This window comes from Mesocricetus auratus, unplaced genomic scaffold, assembly GCF_017639785.1.
Source record: "Mesocricetus auratus isolate SY011 unplaced genomic scaffold, BCM_Maur_2.0 Super-Scaffold_100008, whole genome shotgun sequence".
Classification (NCBI taxonomy): domain Eukaryota; kingdom Metazoa; phylum Chordata; class Mammalia; order Rodentia; family Cricetidae; genus Mesocricetus; species Mesocricetus auratus.
The window spans coordinates 59,101,790-59,123,383 of NW_024429192.1; the positions used below are offsets into that span (position 1 = coordinate 59,101,790).

The 21,594-nt window shown below is 37.0% G+C and overlaps 1 protein-coding gene across 22 annotated transcripts in view; it reads right to left on the reverse strand.

Moving 5' to 3' along the window:
• Dlg1 (discs large MAGUK scaffold protein 1) overlaps nucleotides 1-21,594 on the reverse strand; it is a 190,025-nt gene that overhangs the window by 64,555 nt on the left and 103,876 nt on the right. For all 22 annotated transcript variants that reach the window (XM_040750948.1, XM_005071570.4, XM_040750953.1 and 19 more), the window contains 6 exons: nucleotides 17,869-17,922; nucleotides 13,933-13,983; nucleotides 11,738-11,862; nucleotides 9,445-9,614; nucleotides 7,469-7,605; nucleotides 2,718-2,862 (listed from right to left, as the gene is read on the reverse strand). In XM_040750948.1, coding sequence (XP_040606882.1) covers nucleotides 2,718-2,862; nucleotides 7,469-7,605; nucleotides 9,445-9,614; nucleotides 11,738-11,862; nucleotides 13,933-13,983; nucleotides 17,869-17,922 — 682 coding nt within the window. The remainder of the gene's footprint in view (nucleotides 1-2,717; nucleotides 2,863-7,468; nucleotides 7,606-9,444; nucleotides 9,615-11,737; nucleotides 11,863-13,932; nucleotides 13,984-17,868; nucleotides 17,923-21,594) is intronic.

Sequence of the window (21,594 nt, forward strand, 5' to 3'; positions counted from 1 at the left end):
CTCACTGGGTCTCACCAAATTTTTTGTAAATTGTTTAGCATTATCAACTAAAGACTATACATATACATACATACCGGCTCTGTAACACAGCCATGTAAACTGGGCATGGTGACACATACATGTCATCAGAACCAAGGAGGCTGAGGCAGGAGAAGCGTGAGTCTCAGGCCAGCCAGGGTTATACAGAACAATTCTGCTTAAACAAACAACGATGGAGAAAAAAGTAAAAAAGACATGTGAAAAACACCCATGGTAGCTATATTCCTTATAAATTAAAACTGAAAATGACCCAGCAGACAGAAAATCTGATGTATGTTCATCTAATAAAATCCTACATAGCACTAAAACAAGAAAATAAATTACCAAAGTGATACAACCAGAAGAGCCCACATACCTTTAAGGCAAGCAAAATCAGCAGGTTACCAGAGTACAAACAGAAATCTAAGAACAAGGAATAGATCTAAAATATCTACATACAACAAAGTAACAAATACACACACAGAGACACTTGTCTCTTTAAAATAACAGAGGATTAAATGCCATCTCTCCTCTCTTGACTAAAGGAGCCCCAGTCTTGCCTGGTACTTTCTCCTATTCATTTTCTTACTGATAATTCTTTCCTCAACTCCTTTATTTTATATCTATTCCTTAATCTCCCAGAAGAGAACTTCCTTATCACTGTACTTTCAGATCTCAGCTATGTTCTGCATTGAGGGACCAGGAAGGAAGAAGACAGTTGACTGAAACACTGTTGGGAAAGAAGAGTCAAAGGACTGCAAAGACTATCACCAAGAAACTTTAAAGCCTAAGCTTAAAAACCAATTAAGAAAACAGATGTAAGGAGGCAAAGAAATGAAGTCAAATCACTGAAGATCAAATGCGGTCAAAATGAGAAGTTACTGAACTGATGGCTGTGAATGATTTAAAATTGTTGAAGATAATGAAGGTATTGACAGTTATTGAAAGGATCTAAAGTATTAGAAGGACTTACATACTCAAGCTGAAACGAAGGCAGGAGAGAAAGCAAGAAATCAAGACACCAGAAAGCCAGGGTTTACGTGAGTTAGTGCAGCTTTCTGTCATCTCTAAGAATAGCAACATGAATAAATGTTGCAACAAAGATAATTTAAGTATTCAATGAATAAAATCAGATCTGTAAGGTCTGACAAGGGCTTAGGTAGGCAAAAACTACTCACGGAAAAATACATTGAAATGCTTAAAAAAAACCCACAAAATAAATTATTCATGCTTTTCACATACTGAATAAATATAATTTGTAAATGTACTCCAAATTCATGATTGCAATTGCCTGAGAAGGGGAACGGTACTGAAATACAAAACTGAGCTACACAAGGAGAACTACTATTTTCTCCTAATGTTCTATTAGTTCATTAACAGACAGGAAACAAGAACAAAAAGAACCTGCTAAATATTCCACCAAGCTTACATCACAAATAACAGTCATTATTATTTACTATTCTTTAGGGTTAACTCTTCCACTTAAAAAGATACCATGTCATTATCATAAAAGGATTAATTTCATTAAAAATATTTTTCTGTTTAATGTTTTTCTGGGTAGTAACCTAGCTACTTGTTTGATTAGAGTTAGGATATCAATTATCAATTTGTGGAAGAGCTGTCCCAAATGTGCACTTGCTGTCCTAAATAGGCAGTATTCAAAATGAAACTGATGCCTGAATTAACAAGCTAGATTGTTCTTTAAGTTGCAAATAAACACATACAAAGTCCTTATGTGAGGTTTATACACAAGGTCAAAGACATACAAGAATTACAAATAAGTAGTGAGGTGTTTGTCAAAAAGAGGTATACCATCTCTGTTGATTAGAAAGGCTGAATAACATTAATAAAATAATTCATTTATACTAAAGGTCAAAACATAGTCAATGAAGCAGCAGGAGCATCAGAATTAATTTGCCTGTACACAGAATAAACTACTTGCTTATTTCTTTGCTTCAGTACATTACATGAGTCTGCATTATTTGCACAATACTTTTAGTAACCATTACTTACAACAAAGCTTGAGAATCAAGGTGAAAACTCTATTTTTTTGATGAAGGTTATGATTTAACAGATTCTTTACTGTTGTTGCTTTTGGTTTTTCAGGACAGGGTTTCTCTGTGTAGCCCTTGCTGTCCTGCCTCAAACTCACAGAGATCCACCTGCTTCTGCCTCCTGAGTGCTGCTGGGATTAAAGTTGTGTATCACCACAGTTCAGCTTAACAGATTCTTTAAAAAACTATCAGATTAAATGATTAATAGTTCTTTTAAAACATGTTCTTCAAAAAGATTTTATTTTAAATTATGTGCATGTGTGTTTACACACACAAGTGCAAAGGCCTGAGGAGGACAGAAGAGGGCACTAGATCCCTGGAGCTGGAGTTACAGGTGGTTGTGCATTACCTGAAGGGATACTGGGAACCAAAGTTGGAGCCTCTGTAAAACCAGTATGCTCTCTTAATTGCTGAGTCATCTTTTCAGTCATTTTTTTTTTCTTTCCTTTTGAGGCAGAATCAGTAGCAAATATTGGTCTTAAATTATTTTTACAATCTCAATCTTCCTGTCTCCATCTACTTAACACTAAGTTTATACAGTATTTTTATGTTTATGCTTTTTTATTACAGTATACTGGTAACATTATAAATAGCGTATTTGTGAAAATAAGACAAATTTAGGCAACCTTAAACTAACAGACTTACAGTTAGTGATGTCAGGTGGTGCATAGCCATCATTTATGTACATACTTGTTGGTTTTGCCACTTTCAAATAAACAAAATCAGATGTGTTCTTTAAGGCAGTTACTGCTTCTTCATGAGTAACTTCTTCTAAACATACACTATTCACCTACAAGAAAATACCAACAGATAATATTTGAAGACATTTTCATATGCTTTCTGATTTTAGTTGGAAATAATCACCAAAGTGATGTGGGATATGGGAAAGTGATTTAAGGAAAACAAAGATATGTGGAAAGAAAAATGCCCATCGTTCTATGATACAAGGAAATTAACTATATATGTTCATGAAATAGACAATTTTGATCCTAGCTCCTTTTCCCCAGCCTCAATTGGCATTTAGGGATGTAGTATTGGAGGCACAATAACATTCTTAGGAATAAACAGTACTACAATACAAACTAAAAGTAAACTATGCACAAATATCAAGGCATTTTTGTCATTAAATGTTTGCTTATTCAGTATCAGATATGCATCATTAAGAGCTGACAAGGTACACTGAGAGATTCAGGGTTCAGAAGGAGAGAAGGTGATCTCAAAGTTTTAGACTTAAGCACAGTTATCTGACATTTATCAGTCTTGACTTAGAGTTTCAACCACGACCTTGGGATTAAGCACTAACAAAACACAGAAAGCATGCATACCTTAATGTTTGGATTCTACAGAGATTAGAGAATAATAAGGAAGGAGAGAACCAGTGATAGTGAGATAAAGAAAAATATCAAGTTAGAGAATAGTTATGCTAAATAAAAAAGCTAATTTAGAGAATGAAGGTGTGTCATGCACCAGGTTAAGTCAATTAATAAAGATGCTTCAAATTGTATACTTTCAGCGCTGAAGTTTGAGACAGAATGAAAAGCCCTGTTGCTTTTGAAAAAATCAACACAGGTTACTGGCTTTTTGCCAACAATACTGGTTCTGGACAATCAATAAAAAGAAAGCATAGTGCACACAAAATAAAAAATAAAATTGAGGGATATATATATATATCTAAGTGGGCAAAAGAACTAGTTACACAATCCTGACTACTTGAATTAGATTCCTGGACTCAAAAAACAACCCAGCTGTGCGATGTACATCTGCCTTTCCAGCATTCCTAAAGATGGAAGGCAGAAACAGGACTCAGCAGGAAGCTTGCCAGACAGCTAGCCTGGAGTATGCAGCACAGCAGCAGAAACAAGGATAGACCCTGCCTCAAGAAGATGGAAGGTAAATCCTGAGCTAGCACGTGTACTCATACACATTTATATAGAATAAAAAATAAGTGAGAAAAATTTGGTGGATATGCAATGCTGTTTATATTGGCAGGTATGTATTTGTGGTGAAACTACCACTTATAGCTTGGGGAAAGACTGGTAATTCTGCTGTAAGACGAGAGGAGAGAACAAAGAGTCTTGCTCCTTCCCTTTCCCTATTGCCAAGTGCTAATGTTGAAAAAAGTTACAAGTGTCTAGAAAACAGTAGGATGGTAGTAATGTTACTAAGAAAATACCCAATGAGCCAATAAACCCATATGTAGTAGTCAATGAAACTAGGTATACAAGTGCACAGCAATTCTTCCTACCATATTATTTATAACACTCCCCCAAGTGGAAGTGACATAATTACCACTGTATTACACCCCTTTTATGGCTTTACAAATTTATCTGACCCCTTACATCACTAGGCCTTTGTTGTGTGATATTTTGTTTGTGTTCTGACAAATAAAGCTTGCCTGGAGATTAGAGGGTGGAGCTAGCCAACAGCCACAGAAGCTGGGTGGTGGTGGTTCATAACTTTAATCCCAGCACTCTGGAGTTGAAGACAGGAAGTGATAAGGTGGGGTGGAGACAGGATCTCCGCCTCTTTTGGTCAGAGAATTCAGAGGCTGCTGCTCTGCTTTTTTACCTTTCAGCTTTTACCCTCCTATCTGACTCTGGGTTCTCACTGATTAAGATTAATTAGATGAATGCTTCATCTGGCATCCACCTTTTGGGGCACGAATTCACAAAATAGCCATTTGTCTGTGGCTTCGCAGCCACCAGCACCCACACACACAGTTCAAACTGCACCGGCAGAGTCACCACACTGTCAGCTGTCTTTCCCTTTCTTACAAGTCCTTTGAGTGTGGGATTTTTCTGTTGCAGCCTGTCTGCAGCAAACTCCACAGGTGCTTGGGATCCAAATGCTGCTGGAGCTAGTCCCCCATCACTGGCTAGCTCTGCCAGCTCTGTGTACAGTTTTTCAGATGGCAGGCTCCCTTTCCCAGGGGGTTGTGGGCTTTCTCTAGACCCCATCCTCAGGCTGCTGCCACACTAGGTAGCTGCTTTGACACCTGCTTGGGGTTCTACGTAGCAGCAGTCAACCTCACACGTCACTGTCACTGTCAGCAGATCTTATGAGACAATTGGGAATTCTTAAAGGGGGGGGATTAGTTTTAAAAAAAGTTTTTTCCTATGTTAAAAATTGGGAAACACTAACAATGGAGGGAGTTAGGTCTCTGTATGATTACACAAAGGATGGTTTAAAAAGGGATAATCAACTTAACTGGGATAGGTACAATATTAACTATCATTTTGATAATTCTTATTTTATCCCCCCAAAAGTTGGTTGATATGAGTGCCAAGACACAAGTCGTAGAAAAACTTATTACAGCAGATATTCAGACTCATATTCATAGAGATATTTAAAGAACCAACCTCAGGACTACATTATAAGGTTAAGAGAGGAACAGCCCAAGGTGTTCAAACAATCAACCTTAATTTATCCAGTTACCTTACAGGAACTGCCAAATGACAGATATCCCCAAGTGTGGAAATATACTGCTTATGATTAATAAAGCCTGCCTGGGGATCAGAATGGAAAGCCAGCCATACTAGTTAGTCACAGAAGCTGGGCAGTTATGGTACATACCTTAAATGCCAGGACTCAGGAGACAGAGGTAGATGGATCTCTGTGAGTCCAAGACCACCCTGGGCTACATAAGAGTGAATTAGTCTAAAAAATTAACAGAGCCCATGCCTTTAATTCCAGCACTGGAGAGAATGTAAGGAGCTCAGTGCAGTCTCAAAGAGCAGTCAGAGGCTTGGTGGAGAGCAGTGCAGTCTGGAGATGCAGTCTGAGGACAGGATCGCCCCTCTGGTCTGAGCATAGGTAGAGGTGAGAACTCTCTAGTGGTTGGCTGCTTTGCTTCTCTGATCTTCAGCTTGAATCCCTATATGTGTCTCCAGGTTTTTATTATTCATGCTACACCCAAGGCTGTATAAGAACTGACTAGATTCCTGTGGAAATATTAGATTTCAGGAAGTGATTGTCTCATATGGTATGCATTCACTTTTTGTTAACATCAGCAGATGTTAAATTCATGGTCAACCAGTAACAGGATTATCCCACAAGACAAAGACTTGGTTACAGCTGTATTGGAGTCTAGTTCGAAATTGTACTGGAGGACCTGGTGGAAAGATGAGGCTAGGGCCATTGAATAGTGAAGCAGGGCTAGAGGTATTGAAATTTCCAAGACCAACTTCTTAGAGAGGGCAATCTTGCTGATGTACAAAGACAGTCTCTATATGATGACCACATCCTGGCTCTACGCTGTACAGCAGCCTTGAATGCTTAGGACAGAATTGAAGAAGTTAGAAAGAGAACTGAGTCATTTACTAAAGTTCCTGCCTTACTTCTTTTGGTGATGAAGAGTGATATGGAAGTGTAAGCCAAATAAATAAACCCCTTCCTCCACAACTTGCTTTTTGATCATGCTGTTTAGTTGCAACAATAGAAACCCTAACTAAGATACATGTCTAACTCTCTCCTCCCTCTCTGGGCTTCTTAGGACCTTAACTTTTCTTCAGGTTCCATTTTCCTAGAGAACATGAAGACTAAGAGATAGACTGTGATAGAGTCATACAGTTGAGCTTGTTGTAATGGATTTTAGCTCTAGGAAATGATATGGGTACATTACAGTAATACCATACTGAGTGAAAAAAAGTATGAGACAACTATATATAATCCAATACCCTCAAAAGTTTCCAAAGAATAGAAGCTAAATATTTAGACATGTATGCAACTAAACATTTTTATTATTTTATGTGGTTTTTTTCATGCGTGCGTACGTGTGTGTGTGTGTGTGTGTGTACAAATACACTTGTGCATGCCTGGAGGTAAGAAGGTGCATCAGATTCCTGGTAATTAGAGCCACCGTGTGGTTGCTGGGAACCACACCTGGGTCCTCTGAAAGAGCAATAAACACTCCCAAGCACTGAGCCATCTCTCCACACCTGTTTAAACAATTTATAACTAGAAAGAAATAAAAGAGATATACAAAATTATTTGTGTTCTAGTTTTTGGGATGAGTAATGACTTCATTGGTTTTTATTATGTTATAAATAAATGATTTAAAACAAAAGAGGATCACACAACCACACGGAACACTGCACTGTAAACTAAGATTGTGATTTAACAATTCTGCGCATTTCAAGACATCAACTCTTTAACTAGGAAAGAGAGGTAGGAGAGAAGAGGTGGAGAAGATGGGGAGAGAGAGAGGGAGAGAGAGCGAGAGTATGAGAGAGAGGGGGGATCAAAGAGAGAGTGTAGCTGGTGAGAAAAAGGCAACAAGAATCAGTGCATGCTAGAATTCACTCAGATGTCTCTTACATGGTTTCAGTATGGAAATGATCAGTTTTGATAGGAAAATGTAGACATGAGAATAGATTTAGAACACTACTTATACTCACTGCTAGAAGTTTATCTCCAATCTGAAGCTTGCCATCTTTGTGTGCTGCGCCTCCTTCAATTATTTTGGTTACATAGATGCTGTTATCACCAGGAATATGCTGATTTCCAACACCTCCAGCAATGCTGAATCCAAGACCTGGTTGGAAAGTATTTATTTAGAATCTCATCAATAAGGTGAATTATTACAGCCCAGGGGAAAAAGGATGACAATCAGAAGTGATCACTCCACCAAACAGAAAGTGATTTATTTAGTTATCTGCTTTTAAAATCTTGAGTATAAGGGACTGGAGAGGTGGTCAGTGGTGAAGAGCACTGATAGCGCTTATACAGGACCAGAGTTTGGTTCTGAGCACCCACACGATGGCTCACAATCATCTATAACTCCAGTTCTAGGGACCCAAGTCCTCTTCTGGCCTGTGACCACCAGGTGACTAACATGGTGCACAGATATTAAACAAGCAAAACACTCATACAGATAAATCAAAATTAAAAAAAAAAACCTTAGGTTATAAATGCAGGAATTCTAATAGTTACAGATATTCCTTTTTCTTTGAATTTCTTCTTAAAAAGTCTTTCTGTAAGTAGAATTGAGAATCAACAAAAACATAAAATTATGTTTCATTTTTGTTTGTATCATAATTACACTGTTTACTAGCACTTTAATATTTTCACAAGATTGAAATGAGAGGAAACGCTTTGTTTTGTTTGTACCAGGCTTTACAAATGTGGTCACTGTGCCCTCCCAATAGTCTTGAACTGACAACTTTAAATAACAATCTCTGCAGTTCCAAAATCCCATCTCCAGTACCAAATTATCCAGTTCCTATTTGTTGTTATCTTATTCCTCTAATAGGTTAACTACTAGAGTTACTACATTTACTTATCCTCACTCCCATCAGTGTCTTTCAGAATTCACAAATCGCTTTACCAGCCCTTGCTACAGAGGTGACTGCCATGATACACACCATACTATCTTATTTTAACCTGACCGACACTCTACATTTACTCTGAAGATACCAAAAAGTTATATAAACACTACCCATGATTTCAAGAGACAAATATTTCTTTTAGTAGTAACAGGTTAACAAAATGACACTTAAAAGCAGATACAGATGAGTCTACTTGTATATCAAGTGGAGGGCTGATGACATGCATCAACTGGCAAGGGTGCCTGCTACCAAGACTGATAACGTAAGCTGACCTTTAGCCTTAGGGATGCACATGAGGAAAGAGAGAACTAACTCTTGTGAACTGCCCTGACTTCCATATGCACACCATGGCAAATAAATGTAATTAAAAAATTTAAAGTAAAAATTCTGTTCCCTTCTTTTTAAAGCTATTAAGGGTAGGTTACTAAAAAGCAAGACAGCCTTTCAAAAAAGGTAAGGTGGAGGGTTGGAGAGGTGGCTCAAGAGGTTAAAAGCACTAACTACTCTTCCAGAGGTCCTGAGTTCAATTCCCAGCAACCACATGGTGGCTCACAACCATCTGTAATAAGGTCTGATGCCCTCTTCTGGTTGCTGGTGTATATGTAGGCAGAACACTGTATAAATAATAAATACATCCTTAAAAAAGGGGGGGGGAGGTGGAGAGTGCCAGAGAAGACAGCTGTTACCACCTTTTGGTCTCCCCAAGCATGTCATGCATGTATATGAATACGGGCATGCACACCAATACTACATACATACAACATCCACAAAGAACTTACTCTTAAATTTATACACACATTAACAATAAAATGTGTACAGTCATGGAAAGTAACATAGGACCTTTCAAACGCTGTGACCTTGTAGGAGTGCAGCGGTCAGTCTAACATTCTACTTGAGACACACAGCAGTGGGAATAACAAAACAAAACAAAAAAATCTATGAACCTACTGAAATTCTGTAGAAAATTATAAGTATGATAACCTTTGGACATAAAAAATGTTTAACTCATATTTCTTAGTAATGTGTTAGTTTGACTTACAACATACCTTTAGGACCTTTAATGAGTTTTATTTCCATTATTTTCTCTGATACTGGCTTCCGCCTTTTCACATACAATCGCACAATAGATCCAGCTTCTTTCAATGCCTCGACTGCTTTGCTATGGGTTACATCTCGAACATCTGCTTCATTGACCCTCAATATACAGTCATTTACTCTGAGAAAAACATAAAATATCACAACAGTAAGTACCAATGTTTGATTTTACCAATTTTTAATTTTGTTTTGATAAAATATCACAGAAAGTATAAATGAAGATGCTACATGTTAAATTTCAATATGTAAATTTCTCAAGAGCTAGCAAGTGAGGAAAATAAAAAATGAAAATAGATTACTTAAAAATATTAATTATTTGTATACTTCTTATGTACACACAAAGATATGTGATAAAAATAGCAAACACTTGGCACTGACCACATGCTAGGCACTTCCTTAGTGTTTTAATCCTTAAAACTACTTGTACCAGGTGTGTGTGTGTGTGTGTGTGTGTGTGTGTGTGTGTGTGTGTGTGTGTATGTGTATGTATGTAATATATTTTTTCTACCCACTTTATAAATGGGGAAAATGAGGCATGATGAATTTTAATACAGTGCTCTCATGGTCATCAATGAGTGACAGCTAACAGCGCTGTATTTAATAATAAGAAAAATGACCAGAGGGCTGGAGAGGTGGTTCAGAGGTTAGGAGCACTAAACTGCTCTTCCAGAGGCCCTGAGTTCAATTCCCAGCAGCCACATGGTGGTTTACAGCCATCTGTAATGAGATCTGGTGCCCTCTTCTGGCATGCAGGCATACATGGAGGCAGAATTTTGCACACATAATAAATAAATAAATTTTAGAAAAGGAAAAGAAAAAAGAAAAATGGCCAAGTGGTGGTGGTGCACATCTTTAAGTCCAGCTCTCCTGAGGTAGAGGCAGGCAGATCTCTGAGTTTGAGGACAGCCTGATCTCCAAGTGAGTTCCAAAACAGCCAGGGCTACACAAGAGAAACCTGTCTCAAAACAAACAAACAAACAAACAAAAAAATCAACACAAAACAAAACAAAAAGAAAAGTGAAGCTCAAGAAACTTAAGGTCAGTTAAACTAGTTGAAGGTCAGAAGAAGGTAAGTGTCAAAACTGAAATTAAGTGATGAAATTTTAATTTTTTCAAACCAGAGATGTAGCATTAAAATTACTTCTTGAAACTTACATGAAATTAAGGACCATACCATTTACTTCAAAATTCTCTTACGAAAATAACATAATTTGACATCATAACTAAAATTTTCTTTTTTTGTGCCTATTCTCAACATTTTCATTTTAGCAGCTCTGGTCCTGGCTTTGACTGCATGGCACTCCATTAGAAAAAAAATGTTGGTCATTTCAAATTAGCAGAGGAGAACAAAACATACTTAAGATATTAAAACCAGCTCTGGCAGGGTGTCGGTGGTGCTCACCTTTAATCCTAGCACTTGGGAGGCAGAGGCAGGCGGATCTCTGTGAGTTCGAGGCCAGCCTGGTTTATAGAGAGTTCCAGGACAGGCTCCAAAGTTACACAGAGAAACCCTGTCTTGAAAAAAACAAACAAACAAAAAACCAGTCCTGATAGGTTCTGCAACATACCCAAAGAAATGACTAGTATTCTGAGAGAGCTCTTCATTTAGACAAGGAGCATACTAATTTTCACATACACTGTACAAACAAAAGGGCCGTGACATAAGATTAGGAAGTAAATGTCTCATAAGCACAGATGATCAAATTCCTAATGTTTATGTCTAATTCCACTAATATAGTACCTGTCATACAGTGAGGAACTACATAAAGTACTAAGAATCTTAACACAAGATGCTGATTTAATAGCTCATAGACTAAAAAATCCTTACTCCCAACATGTAAGTCTGTACCTATACATAAACATAGTCCAACCAAAGAAACAGGAAAAATGCCAGTTTCAAAAGACATTTTTCCAAAACAGAACACTATATAAATCATATATATGTTGCTTAAACAGAAAATAAAATAGTTTTGTGACTTTATCTGAAAACATCAAGGACAGCTCAGGACGTCTATAAAATTGGTTACAGACATTTAAGCTATCAAAATGCATTACTCAAAGTATTAAAATACCTAATATAAAACTGAATTCCTAAAAGATGGAAACAATACAAAGAGCAAAATTACCTGAGAGTTGGCCATTTAAACGGGCTTGGGCATCTACCTACATTTAGTTACTATGCTGCTTTTCCTTTTTGTTAGTCCATGTCTTTTGTAACATCATAGCATTAAGTTTAAGACATACCGCAATCTTCCATCTTGGGCAGCTGCTCCTCCTGTGATAATTTTGGTGATGAAAATACTTGAATCATCTCCAATGTGTGGGTTGTCTGTACCTCCTGCAATGCTGAAACCAAGCCCTGAATTTCCCTAAGGACAGAGGGGGAAAAAAAATCCAGAGAGCTAAGCATTTGGGTTTTAGAAACTATACTAAATAGGAACTATAATACAAAAAGGACTATGCACAGGTAAGAGAAAGGCTGGAAATAAAATAGACATGCTCCTCATATAAGGAAAAATTTCTTGAGAGTTATTACTGCTCAGTAGGGGAGGCTGAAGGAAAGGTACTGAGTTCTTCAGTAGCCTAGTTTGAGGTTCTTTATTTACCAGTATGTGTAATTTGTCTGTGAATCACTCTCTACCCAGAGGTGACACTACACATTTCTTTTCAAATGCACCTCATTCATGTTTGATAGGGCAAATCTCCTCACTTTATATCATCCAGGTAATGTATTTGAGAAAGGTCTTCCTATATAGCCTAGACTAACATCAAACCTGATGCAATCCTGGCCTTGGCCGCAATGCCCAGGATACAGATGTCACAATGCCTGGCTGATGCTTCATTTCACCTTTGCAAAAAGGGGTGAAGGTGGTGCTTTTCTTCCTACCACTTGGCCAGCTGCTGGTAAGTAGCAGCAGCCATTACTCTGTGAGATATTTAAATAATGTGCCCAAATTTTTTAGTACTGAAGCCCAATCTGAGAACTCAATGTTGGTGAGCTTTTCCGACGGCAAGTAGACTTTGCCAATTGCCATCTTACTTTTTTTTTTTTTTTGCTTATTTCACAAACAGCAAAACTGAGTTTCTGAGTAATATTTGCACACAAAAGGGGTCCTACTGCCATTAAAAGTCTATAAAGAGTAATGACTATTCTTTGACCTAAGAAAAGGTAGCTAGAAATTTTTATTTTCTCAAGGATTTTCTGCATGTAGCTTCTTAGCAACTCAAATAAGTAGGTATATCTGACTTACTACTTAGTATTCATATTTAATAACATAGACATCCAATTTTCCAATATTTGTCTTAAAATTCCAATAACTGATTTTTTTCAGTTTAAATTCCTTAAAGAATTAGGATGTCAACACTACTATAAAAGATTGTGAAAAGCTGCCAAGAAATTTAAGTATTTAAGTTTTTCAAGTAGTGAAAAATATATGGTCTTAAACTAAATTTGAGAAATATAAAAGGCATGGAGAGGATTAAAAAGAATAAATCAAACAGCAAGAGATGTCATGAAATGCCACATTAAAATATATGTGATAGATTAATGCTGAGCTTGTATGTTACTGAGGCATCTGCCTAGCTTAAGTGGGTGGCCTGAAATTAAACAGTAGACGATGAAGATCTACTACATATGCAAAGACCCTTTCAGTTTTACTTATTTTCCAGGGCATCCATTATGACTTCAAACACAACAAAACATAAGTATCGAAGATTTTAGTTTAAAAATGCAGACATTCTGTTACTCTGGAGAGTTACTTTCATAGAATATTTAATTCCTTGGAAGTATCTGCCAGACAAAGACAGCCTTTCCAAAATACAGCATAAACTGATCACACAAGCACACACTCTTATCCTCACATATATGAACGTATGTAGGTAGGTATGTATATTTGAGACAAAGTCTCATATAGCTCAAACTGCTTTGAATTTGCTATACATTAAAGCTGGTCTTGAACTCCTGGCACCACCTCCTAAGTGCTGAGAATAACAGCATGCTACTTTCTTAGGAAAAAAAAAAAAAAGTAACAAGCATCCAAAGGAGATAACTAAATGGAGTGTAGTTTCCTGGAAGAAAAAAAAAGCAACATAAAAACTAAGAATAAGAAGTTCAGTTAATAATGCATGTACATATATTGATCCATTAGTGGAAACAAATACACTGTAGCAAAGGCAGGTGCTAACAGTAGAGAAAATAGAGTACAAAGTAACTGGGATTCTCTGTATTACTCATATGCCTTTCCTGTAAATCTATAAACATTTAACTGATATGAAAGAAAATAAACATTTTTAAAATAGCATGGCTAATTTTATGATCTGTGATCTTAAGAAAGAAAACATTGCATTTTTCTGATTTTCAAAGACATTTCTCCCTTGTAACCTATGATTGAACAATATATTTACAAGTTCAAACAACAGATTAAGATAATGATTTTTACCCTTTCAAGTGTGATTTCCTCATATTCATAATCTGCATCAGTACCATTAACCTACAGAAGGAAAAAAGGAGGAGCTTAAAAATTCGGAATGAAAAACCCAAAATGTCAAGATAATTCTACATGATTTATTAATGAAAACCTGTTAAATATGACAGTTAAAAGATACAGCTCCATTTTAGTAATTTTAGGAAAGATTTACAAGGAATGAAAGAGTGTAAATATGGCTATGCTACAGTATTATTATCATGACTTTCAAATATAGGAGGGGTACATTTAGTTTTTACTATACTATTTTTGAATAGGTTTTTTTTCTTCCTATTTTCCCCTCCCCCTCCAGACACATTTCTCTATGAAACCCTGACTATCCTGGAACTCACTCTATAGATCTGGCTGGCCTGGAACTCAAAAAGATCCGCCTGCTTCTGCCTCTGGAGTCCTGGGATTAAAGGCATATAGCCCCACCCCCACCTGACTGAATGCTGATTTTTAAAGATTTATTTTATAGAATGTCTTGCCTGCACATGTCTATGCACCACATGCATGCAATTATCCAAGGCCAGAAAAGTACACTGAATCTCAGTGGTTATAAGCTGCTGTGTGGGTGCTGGGAATTGAACCTAGGTCCTAGTAACCAACCCCCTAAAGTCCCATCTTTCTTATCTTGATCCACAAAGCCAATTCAATTGTTTGTCAGCTCTACTGAATTTAAGCATTTTAACTTATGAAAAACTATCACTTCTTCATTTCATTGTTATTACTTTGATTCAGGCCTCATTTACATTTCTAGAATACTGTAAATGAATGTTATCTATTCAATCAAATTTAGATTAGCATTATCTACTGTCTGAATCATTCTTCATGTGTGGATTAAAAAAAAATTATGTATACAGCGTTCGGCCTGCACACCTGAAAAGGGCATCAGATCTCATTATGAATGGTTGTGAGCCACCATGTGGTTGCTGGGAATGAAACTCAGAACCACCAGAAGAGCAGCCACTGGTCTTAATCCCTGAGCCACCTCTCCAGCCCCCAATCATCCTGTGTTTTAATCAGACTCATCTTTCAAAAGTACAGGCTGGTAACAAAACACACTTCTTTCCAAACTTTCTGAATTTCTCCTTGTCTGTGTCTTTCTAACAAAGGCTCTGTATGAAGTAAGCCCCATCTATCACTTGCTCCCACCTGAGACACCCATATATGGTCTCTTCCTCCTTTCACTTTATTCTCTACTCTCTCCAAAGAAGCACTCTCATATTGAGTATGCTTGAATCAGATGAACCAGAGTCTGAATCCTTGCATTCCACTTTCTAGTAATACGGTCAAACGAGATTGAGAGTCTGTCTGTTTCTGAAGATGACTCACATCATTCACCCACTTGACAGTTGCACTACATCAACTGTGAGCTTGAGGCCAGTCTACAAAGTGAGTTTGAACTCTACAAAGTGATTTTTAGGACAATCAGACTGTTACACAGAGAAATCCAGTCTTGGAAAAGAAAAATTTAAAAAGGAAATTAAAATATAATCAACATAATGGAAGAAAATTTTGAAGCCCTATACTCACAGAGGACTTGTATTCAGAACACTTCAAAGGGTATGAAAAGGCAACTAAAAGAAGGCAAATTATCTAAATAAACATTTCTCCTAAGATGTGCAATGGCCAGTAAATACATGAAAGATGTTTAACTCCAACAATCATTATGGGAATGTAATCCAAAGCCACAATAAGATGCAATATCTATAACTAAGAATCCTGTTAACAACACCCTTGATGAGGAATAACAAAATGAGTGGTGGTTGGAGAAACTGGAAACCCCATGTATTACCAGTGGGAAATAGAAAATGGTATAGCTATGTTGGAAACTAATTTATCAGTACCTTAAAATGTAAATACATTTGTCATATAGCCTGGCAACTCCGTGAAATGAAACTATGGGCACTCAAACTTGTAATGATAAACACATTAGTTTTACTCCTAACAGCAAAAGTGGATGTAACCCAAATCTCTGCTGATGAGCATGTTTCTGTAAGAGAATATTTAGTAATAAAAAAGAATGAACCAGCAAGGTGCTCAGTATGGTCTGATATGCTCAAGGATCTTGGTTGAATCTCCAGCACTTGAGGTGGGGTAGAACAGGGCACCAAAACAGTAACGAAAATAAAATCACAAAACTGATGCTTACTACAACATGGACAAACTTTGAAAGTACTATGCTAAGAGAAAGGAGCCAGACACCCCCCAAAAAAAAGTTTCAAGTGGAATGATTTTATTTATATGACAAATCCAAAATAAACAAAACACATAGCCTGCCCATTAAGGAAGAGTGAGAAGTGGTTTTTTTTGTGGGTACAAGGTTTCTATATAAGACAATGAAAATGTTTTAAATTAGTGGTTATGACAACACAGCATTGAGAATAAATGAAAAACACTGCAGAATGTACTTTAAAAGGGTAGATTTTTTGGTGGGTGATTATGGCGCGGGGGAAGATGGTAAAACAAGGTCCTTCTCTACATCCCCAGCTGTTCTTAAACTGTCAATTCTCCCATGTCTGGATACTGAGTGGTGAGATTACAGACATGCTACTAACTCTGGTGAAAAGTTAGAAAAAGAGTGACCTAAGTACAATTTACAACAACAAGTTAAGGTATTTCAAATGGCATGTTAAACACAACTAACGTTTATTAGCACCGAGCTGTTGAAAGACTGGGGTAAAAATACATGGATGTATTTTTGTTGAAATATGAATAGTCAAAACTTTTTAAGTGCAACTTGGCAATAGTGATCAAATGTAAACATTTTAAGCAATTTTAGTTATTTATTTGCTCAAGACTTTAAAACCCCCTTTTAAAAGACAGGCTCTCATGTAGCCCAGATTGCCCTCAAGCTTGCTGTAAACTGAGCCCAACCTCCTGATCCTGCTTCTACCTGGTATGAGCTGTGATGATAGGTGTGCCAATATGCACACTCATGAATGGCTAGAAGCTACGCTTATTTCAATATATTTTGATTATGTACTTGTACATACAGAAACATATCTCTGAATGATCAGTAGGTCACTGATGGTTCATTTCCACTGTCAGTTTTATTGAATCTGAAGGCACCTAGGAAACATACCTCAGGGTATGTTTATAAGGGTATTTCTGGAGAGGTATAACTGGAGAGGTATGGTGGGTGGCACCATACATGGACTGGCACTACTAAAAAACTGATCACGTAATTGAAATTCTAAAATTATCGTGATTATACAAGTAACTATGCAAAGTCATTATGAGTTGGGCTAGAGTGATGGCGCAGCAGCTAAGATCACTGGCTGCTCTTCCAGAAGACTTGGGTTCAATTCCTAGCACCCACATGGAGGTTTGCATCTGTAATTCCAGCCCCAGGGATCTGGTGCACTCTTGTAGCATTCATGGGCACTGCACACATACAGTGCAGAGACATACATCCAGTCAAATACTCATACACATGAAATAATAACTATAGCCCACCCTCTAAATTATTAAGTATGCAAAAGCATTTAGTGAAAGTTATAAACTCAAAATTAAAACATAAATTTCTACTTTGTGTAAATCCTAAAACAAGGTAGTACTGTTTCATTTACTATAGCAACTCAACTAAAACAAGATAGTATGATTTTATTTACTATCAATTATAGATATATTGTATGTCAGTAGCAACAAATTTTTTTTGAGATAGGGTCTCATGTAGCCCAAGGCTGGCCTTAAACTCCTGATCATCTATCTGCCCCTGCTTACCAAAGGCCAGAATTTCAAGTGTGTGCCATCGTGATGATCAGGTTTGCAGTGGTAGAAAGTCTTAAGTAAAAGGTATTATAGAAATTAATTATAGAAATTAATGCTGTGGTCTTTTTGACTACATCAAATTGAACAAGAAAAGGCAGAATTAGTTAAATCTGGTGATGAAACAGAACTTACATAAGTTGGTGTCTCTAAGCTGTCTGTGTTGACTAGCACTGGAGGAGGATTTGCCTGTAAAGAAAGAATTGTAAAGTGTTAGTATAACAAGGAAACCAACAGGCTACATTATCTTGTTCCAAATATTAACATGTTAATAAAGACTGGATGCTAACTTTTTTTTTTTTGAATCAGGTATTGCTCTGTAGTCCAGCCTAGGCTTGACTTGTGAGACTTCTGATGCAGCCTCCCAGGTGCTGGATTGAATTGGCTTATTATCGCTAAGGTTATTATTATTTTACTTGAGCTTTTGACATACTAAACACATTCAGGTGAGATGCATTAAACAGTACAGCCAAGTGAGAGAAAATGAGACATAAACAGTTGTAACTAGGTGTGCTTTTTGAGAAATAAGATGCTACTGTTTCCCCTTTCCTATTGTCTTATGTGTGTTTATGCACATTTATGTATATGTGACACACACGTGAACACATGCACATGGAGGCCTGAAGTTAATGTCTGGAATCATCCTCCTCTACTATTAAACCTCATTCTTTGAGGCATGTTCTCTGACCAAAACCCTGTCTAGCTACTTAGCTTGCTCTAGGGATCCTTCCCCTTCCCATTCTACCTCTAAATTCCAGAAGGCCCAAATTACAGGCAGGATGTACATCCACCACAATCCTAATGGGCTCTGGGGATCTGAACTCTGGTCCCCGTACTTGCTTGGCAAGTACCTTAACCATAGAGTGTCTCTCCAGCTCCTAAGACTCCATTTCTATGAAAACAGGTATACATTTAAGATTTGAAAAGAAGCCCACCACTCTTCTCTAAGCCAAGTAGCACTCTTTAGTAAAACAAACAAAACAACTTTTCAAGGAAACCCAGTTATTTTATTTCCAACAATCCCAAAGATACCAACCATTTTATCAACCCAGAAAAAAATTGTGTCAATAATGAATTGTTTGAATGTTGAAAAAAAGAATTCCCTTGAAACAAACACAAATTGAAAAATTTAGAATATTTCTCCATGTAAAGACCTAGAATATTTTGGGCAGAAATTCCTACTCTTTGCTAGACCACCCACAAAATAATTTACTATAGCAGAGCATCACAGTATACTCCAAGATCTGGCATTCTTTTTGTAACCCTGGCTGGCCTCAAGTTCACAGCAATGCTCCTACCTCAGTCTTCCAAATGCTAGGATTACAAGCATAAATCACCATGTCCAGTTTTGGGTAAGTTACTTTAAAATGTGAATATTTGAGCCAGTGGGGAAGACACAGTCTTGTAATCCTCCCACAGGGTTGAGTTCAAAAACAGCTTGAGCTTCAAATGATACACTGTTGTCAGTCAACTATTTATCGGAATGATCATATATATAAAATGCATAAACAAAACAGTCTCAGTTTGTGCTACATGTATAAGAAGAACAGTTTACAATAAATAGATAATATTTCATTATCTACAAAGACAACATGAATTCCTAAATGGTCTTACCATCTCTGACAACTTAGTGACATCAAACATGATAGATACTCTATCTGTCAAGTACTACTAAGCAACACTTAGAGACATCTGAGATTTTACAGACAGTCGAAATGACTAATTTCTCAGTGGCATAATGAGATTATTCAGGCTGATAGTTTTTACCTTACTCATGACAGAGCTTCACTGTATTCTGCCTAAGCAATTTCAGAGAAGAAAACAGGCTATTCAAAGTTAAAAAAGAAATTATATTGTTCAACCATTGTGTAAAGAAAGCCATTTGGTTTCCTCCTACTTATCTGTAGCAATCATGTGACAGGTAGGTATTTACAGAAATCTAATTTCCATAATTTATTAATATATTAACCATAATTATTACAATGTTACCTGTCAGCATCAATTCATCATTGTAGATGTTTTGCTTTTTATTCTAATAATTTCTAATATTAAAATATGTACATACACTACAGTCTTATATTTACCTAAAAATTAAACAATGCTGAGTAAGTTGTCTATAGATATAGCTAAAATTTAAAGCATTTGTACTGGCATGCTTTTGGCGTTCTGACAAGATACCCCCTCAGCTGCTGCCACTAAGAGGACCATCAGTGCCTATTCAATATGTTCCCTTTTAAAAGGGCCCAGCCCACCTCCTATGCCTCCCATTTCCTCTTTCCCACTGCTCCTGTCCCTGAGGGTGGACTTGTCCCTCCCTTTTCCCCTTTTACGATCCTTATCCCTTAATAAAAACCCCCTCTGCTTGAACTATGTTGCATGGCATCTTTCTCTCTTGAGTCGCTTTTTAAAAATTACAACAGTGGCCGGGCGCTGGTGGCGCACGCCTTTAATCCCAGCACTCGGGAGGCAGAGGCAGGCGGATCTCTGTGAGTACGAGGCCAGGCTGGACTGACAGCCTCCAAAACAGAGAAACCCTGTCTCGTAAAACCAAAAAAAAGAATAAAAAGAAAAAGAAAAAAAGAAAAAAATTACAACAGTGACCATTCCTGAAGGGAAACCTCAAAAAAATATGAAACTGAAGAAAAATACATGAATGTTCACATTAAGGATTAATTAAAAATTTAAATCAAACTAGCATCTGGTAGATAAATCCATCATGACATAAGAAACCCTAGCAATTTAAAATATGTCACAACAGAGTCAGAGACCTTGGAACACTCAGTGCTAAATGGGATGACTCCATCAAATCTCTCTTCAGGGCTCAGAGAATCCCAGAGGAGGAACACAAAGAGTGTAAGGGCCAGAGAGGATGGATGACACGATGAAAACAAGGCCCTCTAAATCAACATGGAAGCTCATAGGAACTCACAGAGACTGAGGTGAAATGCACAGGGCCTGCAGGAGTCTGCACCAGGTCCTCTGTGTATATATTATAGCTTCCAGCTTAGTGTTTTTATGGGATTTTAGTATGTGTGAATGAGTGGGTCTGATTCTTCTCTTGGGCTCTTTTCCCCTTTGATTTTTTTTTTTGCCAGTTCTAATGAGTTAGTTTTTGTTTTACCCTATTTTATAAATTATTAAACACATAATTATTAAAATGTCATAAAAGTTGAAGTACAGTTTAAAGACAGGAAGCTCAAGGGGCAAAATGGTCTGATTACCTCAAGTTTTGGTACCTAAAATAATGGTAAGATATCTAAGAGAAATCTGTAAGGTAGGAAATGAAAACATCTATGGATATATAAATTATCAACTTAAAATTTTCTATCAAGATATAGACATGGTACTTGTTGAAATAGTATTTTATATTTCTCCAATTTAAAGTGACAGGAAAGAATGGAGGAGCACAATTTCAGTGAATTTGGAAGATATATACACAATACAGATAGATACAGTATCCTACCACCAAACTTAAAGCTATGCTACCAGCAAAGATAAAGAACAGGCTACTTCTGACAGAAGGCAGAAAGTATAGCTATAGAAAATAACCTAGTTTTACATAGTTACACTAAACACCTAAAATACATTTCAGAGATTCTTTTGAGTGCTTGTTGCTTCCTTGTAAGCAAGGTCACTTATTCCACTTTACCTCTTGTCCCAAGTAGCCCCTGCTTTCTGTTTTCTTATTATTTTAGATGGGAAAAGAAAAACCCACTTCCTACATCTCACTTAAAGACACTATATGTCAAGACCTGATCTAAGATCTCTATCTCATAGTCATTCTGTGATATAGTAACCAGAATATTCAAACTCTTTATCCAAGAGGACTGTGTGAGGGTCAGAGAAGTAACATAAAGGAAA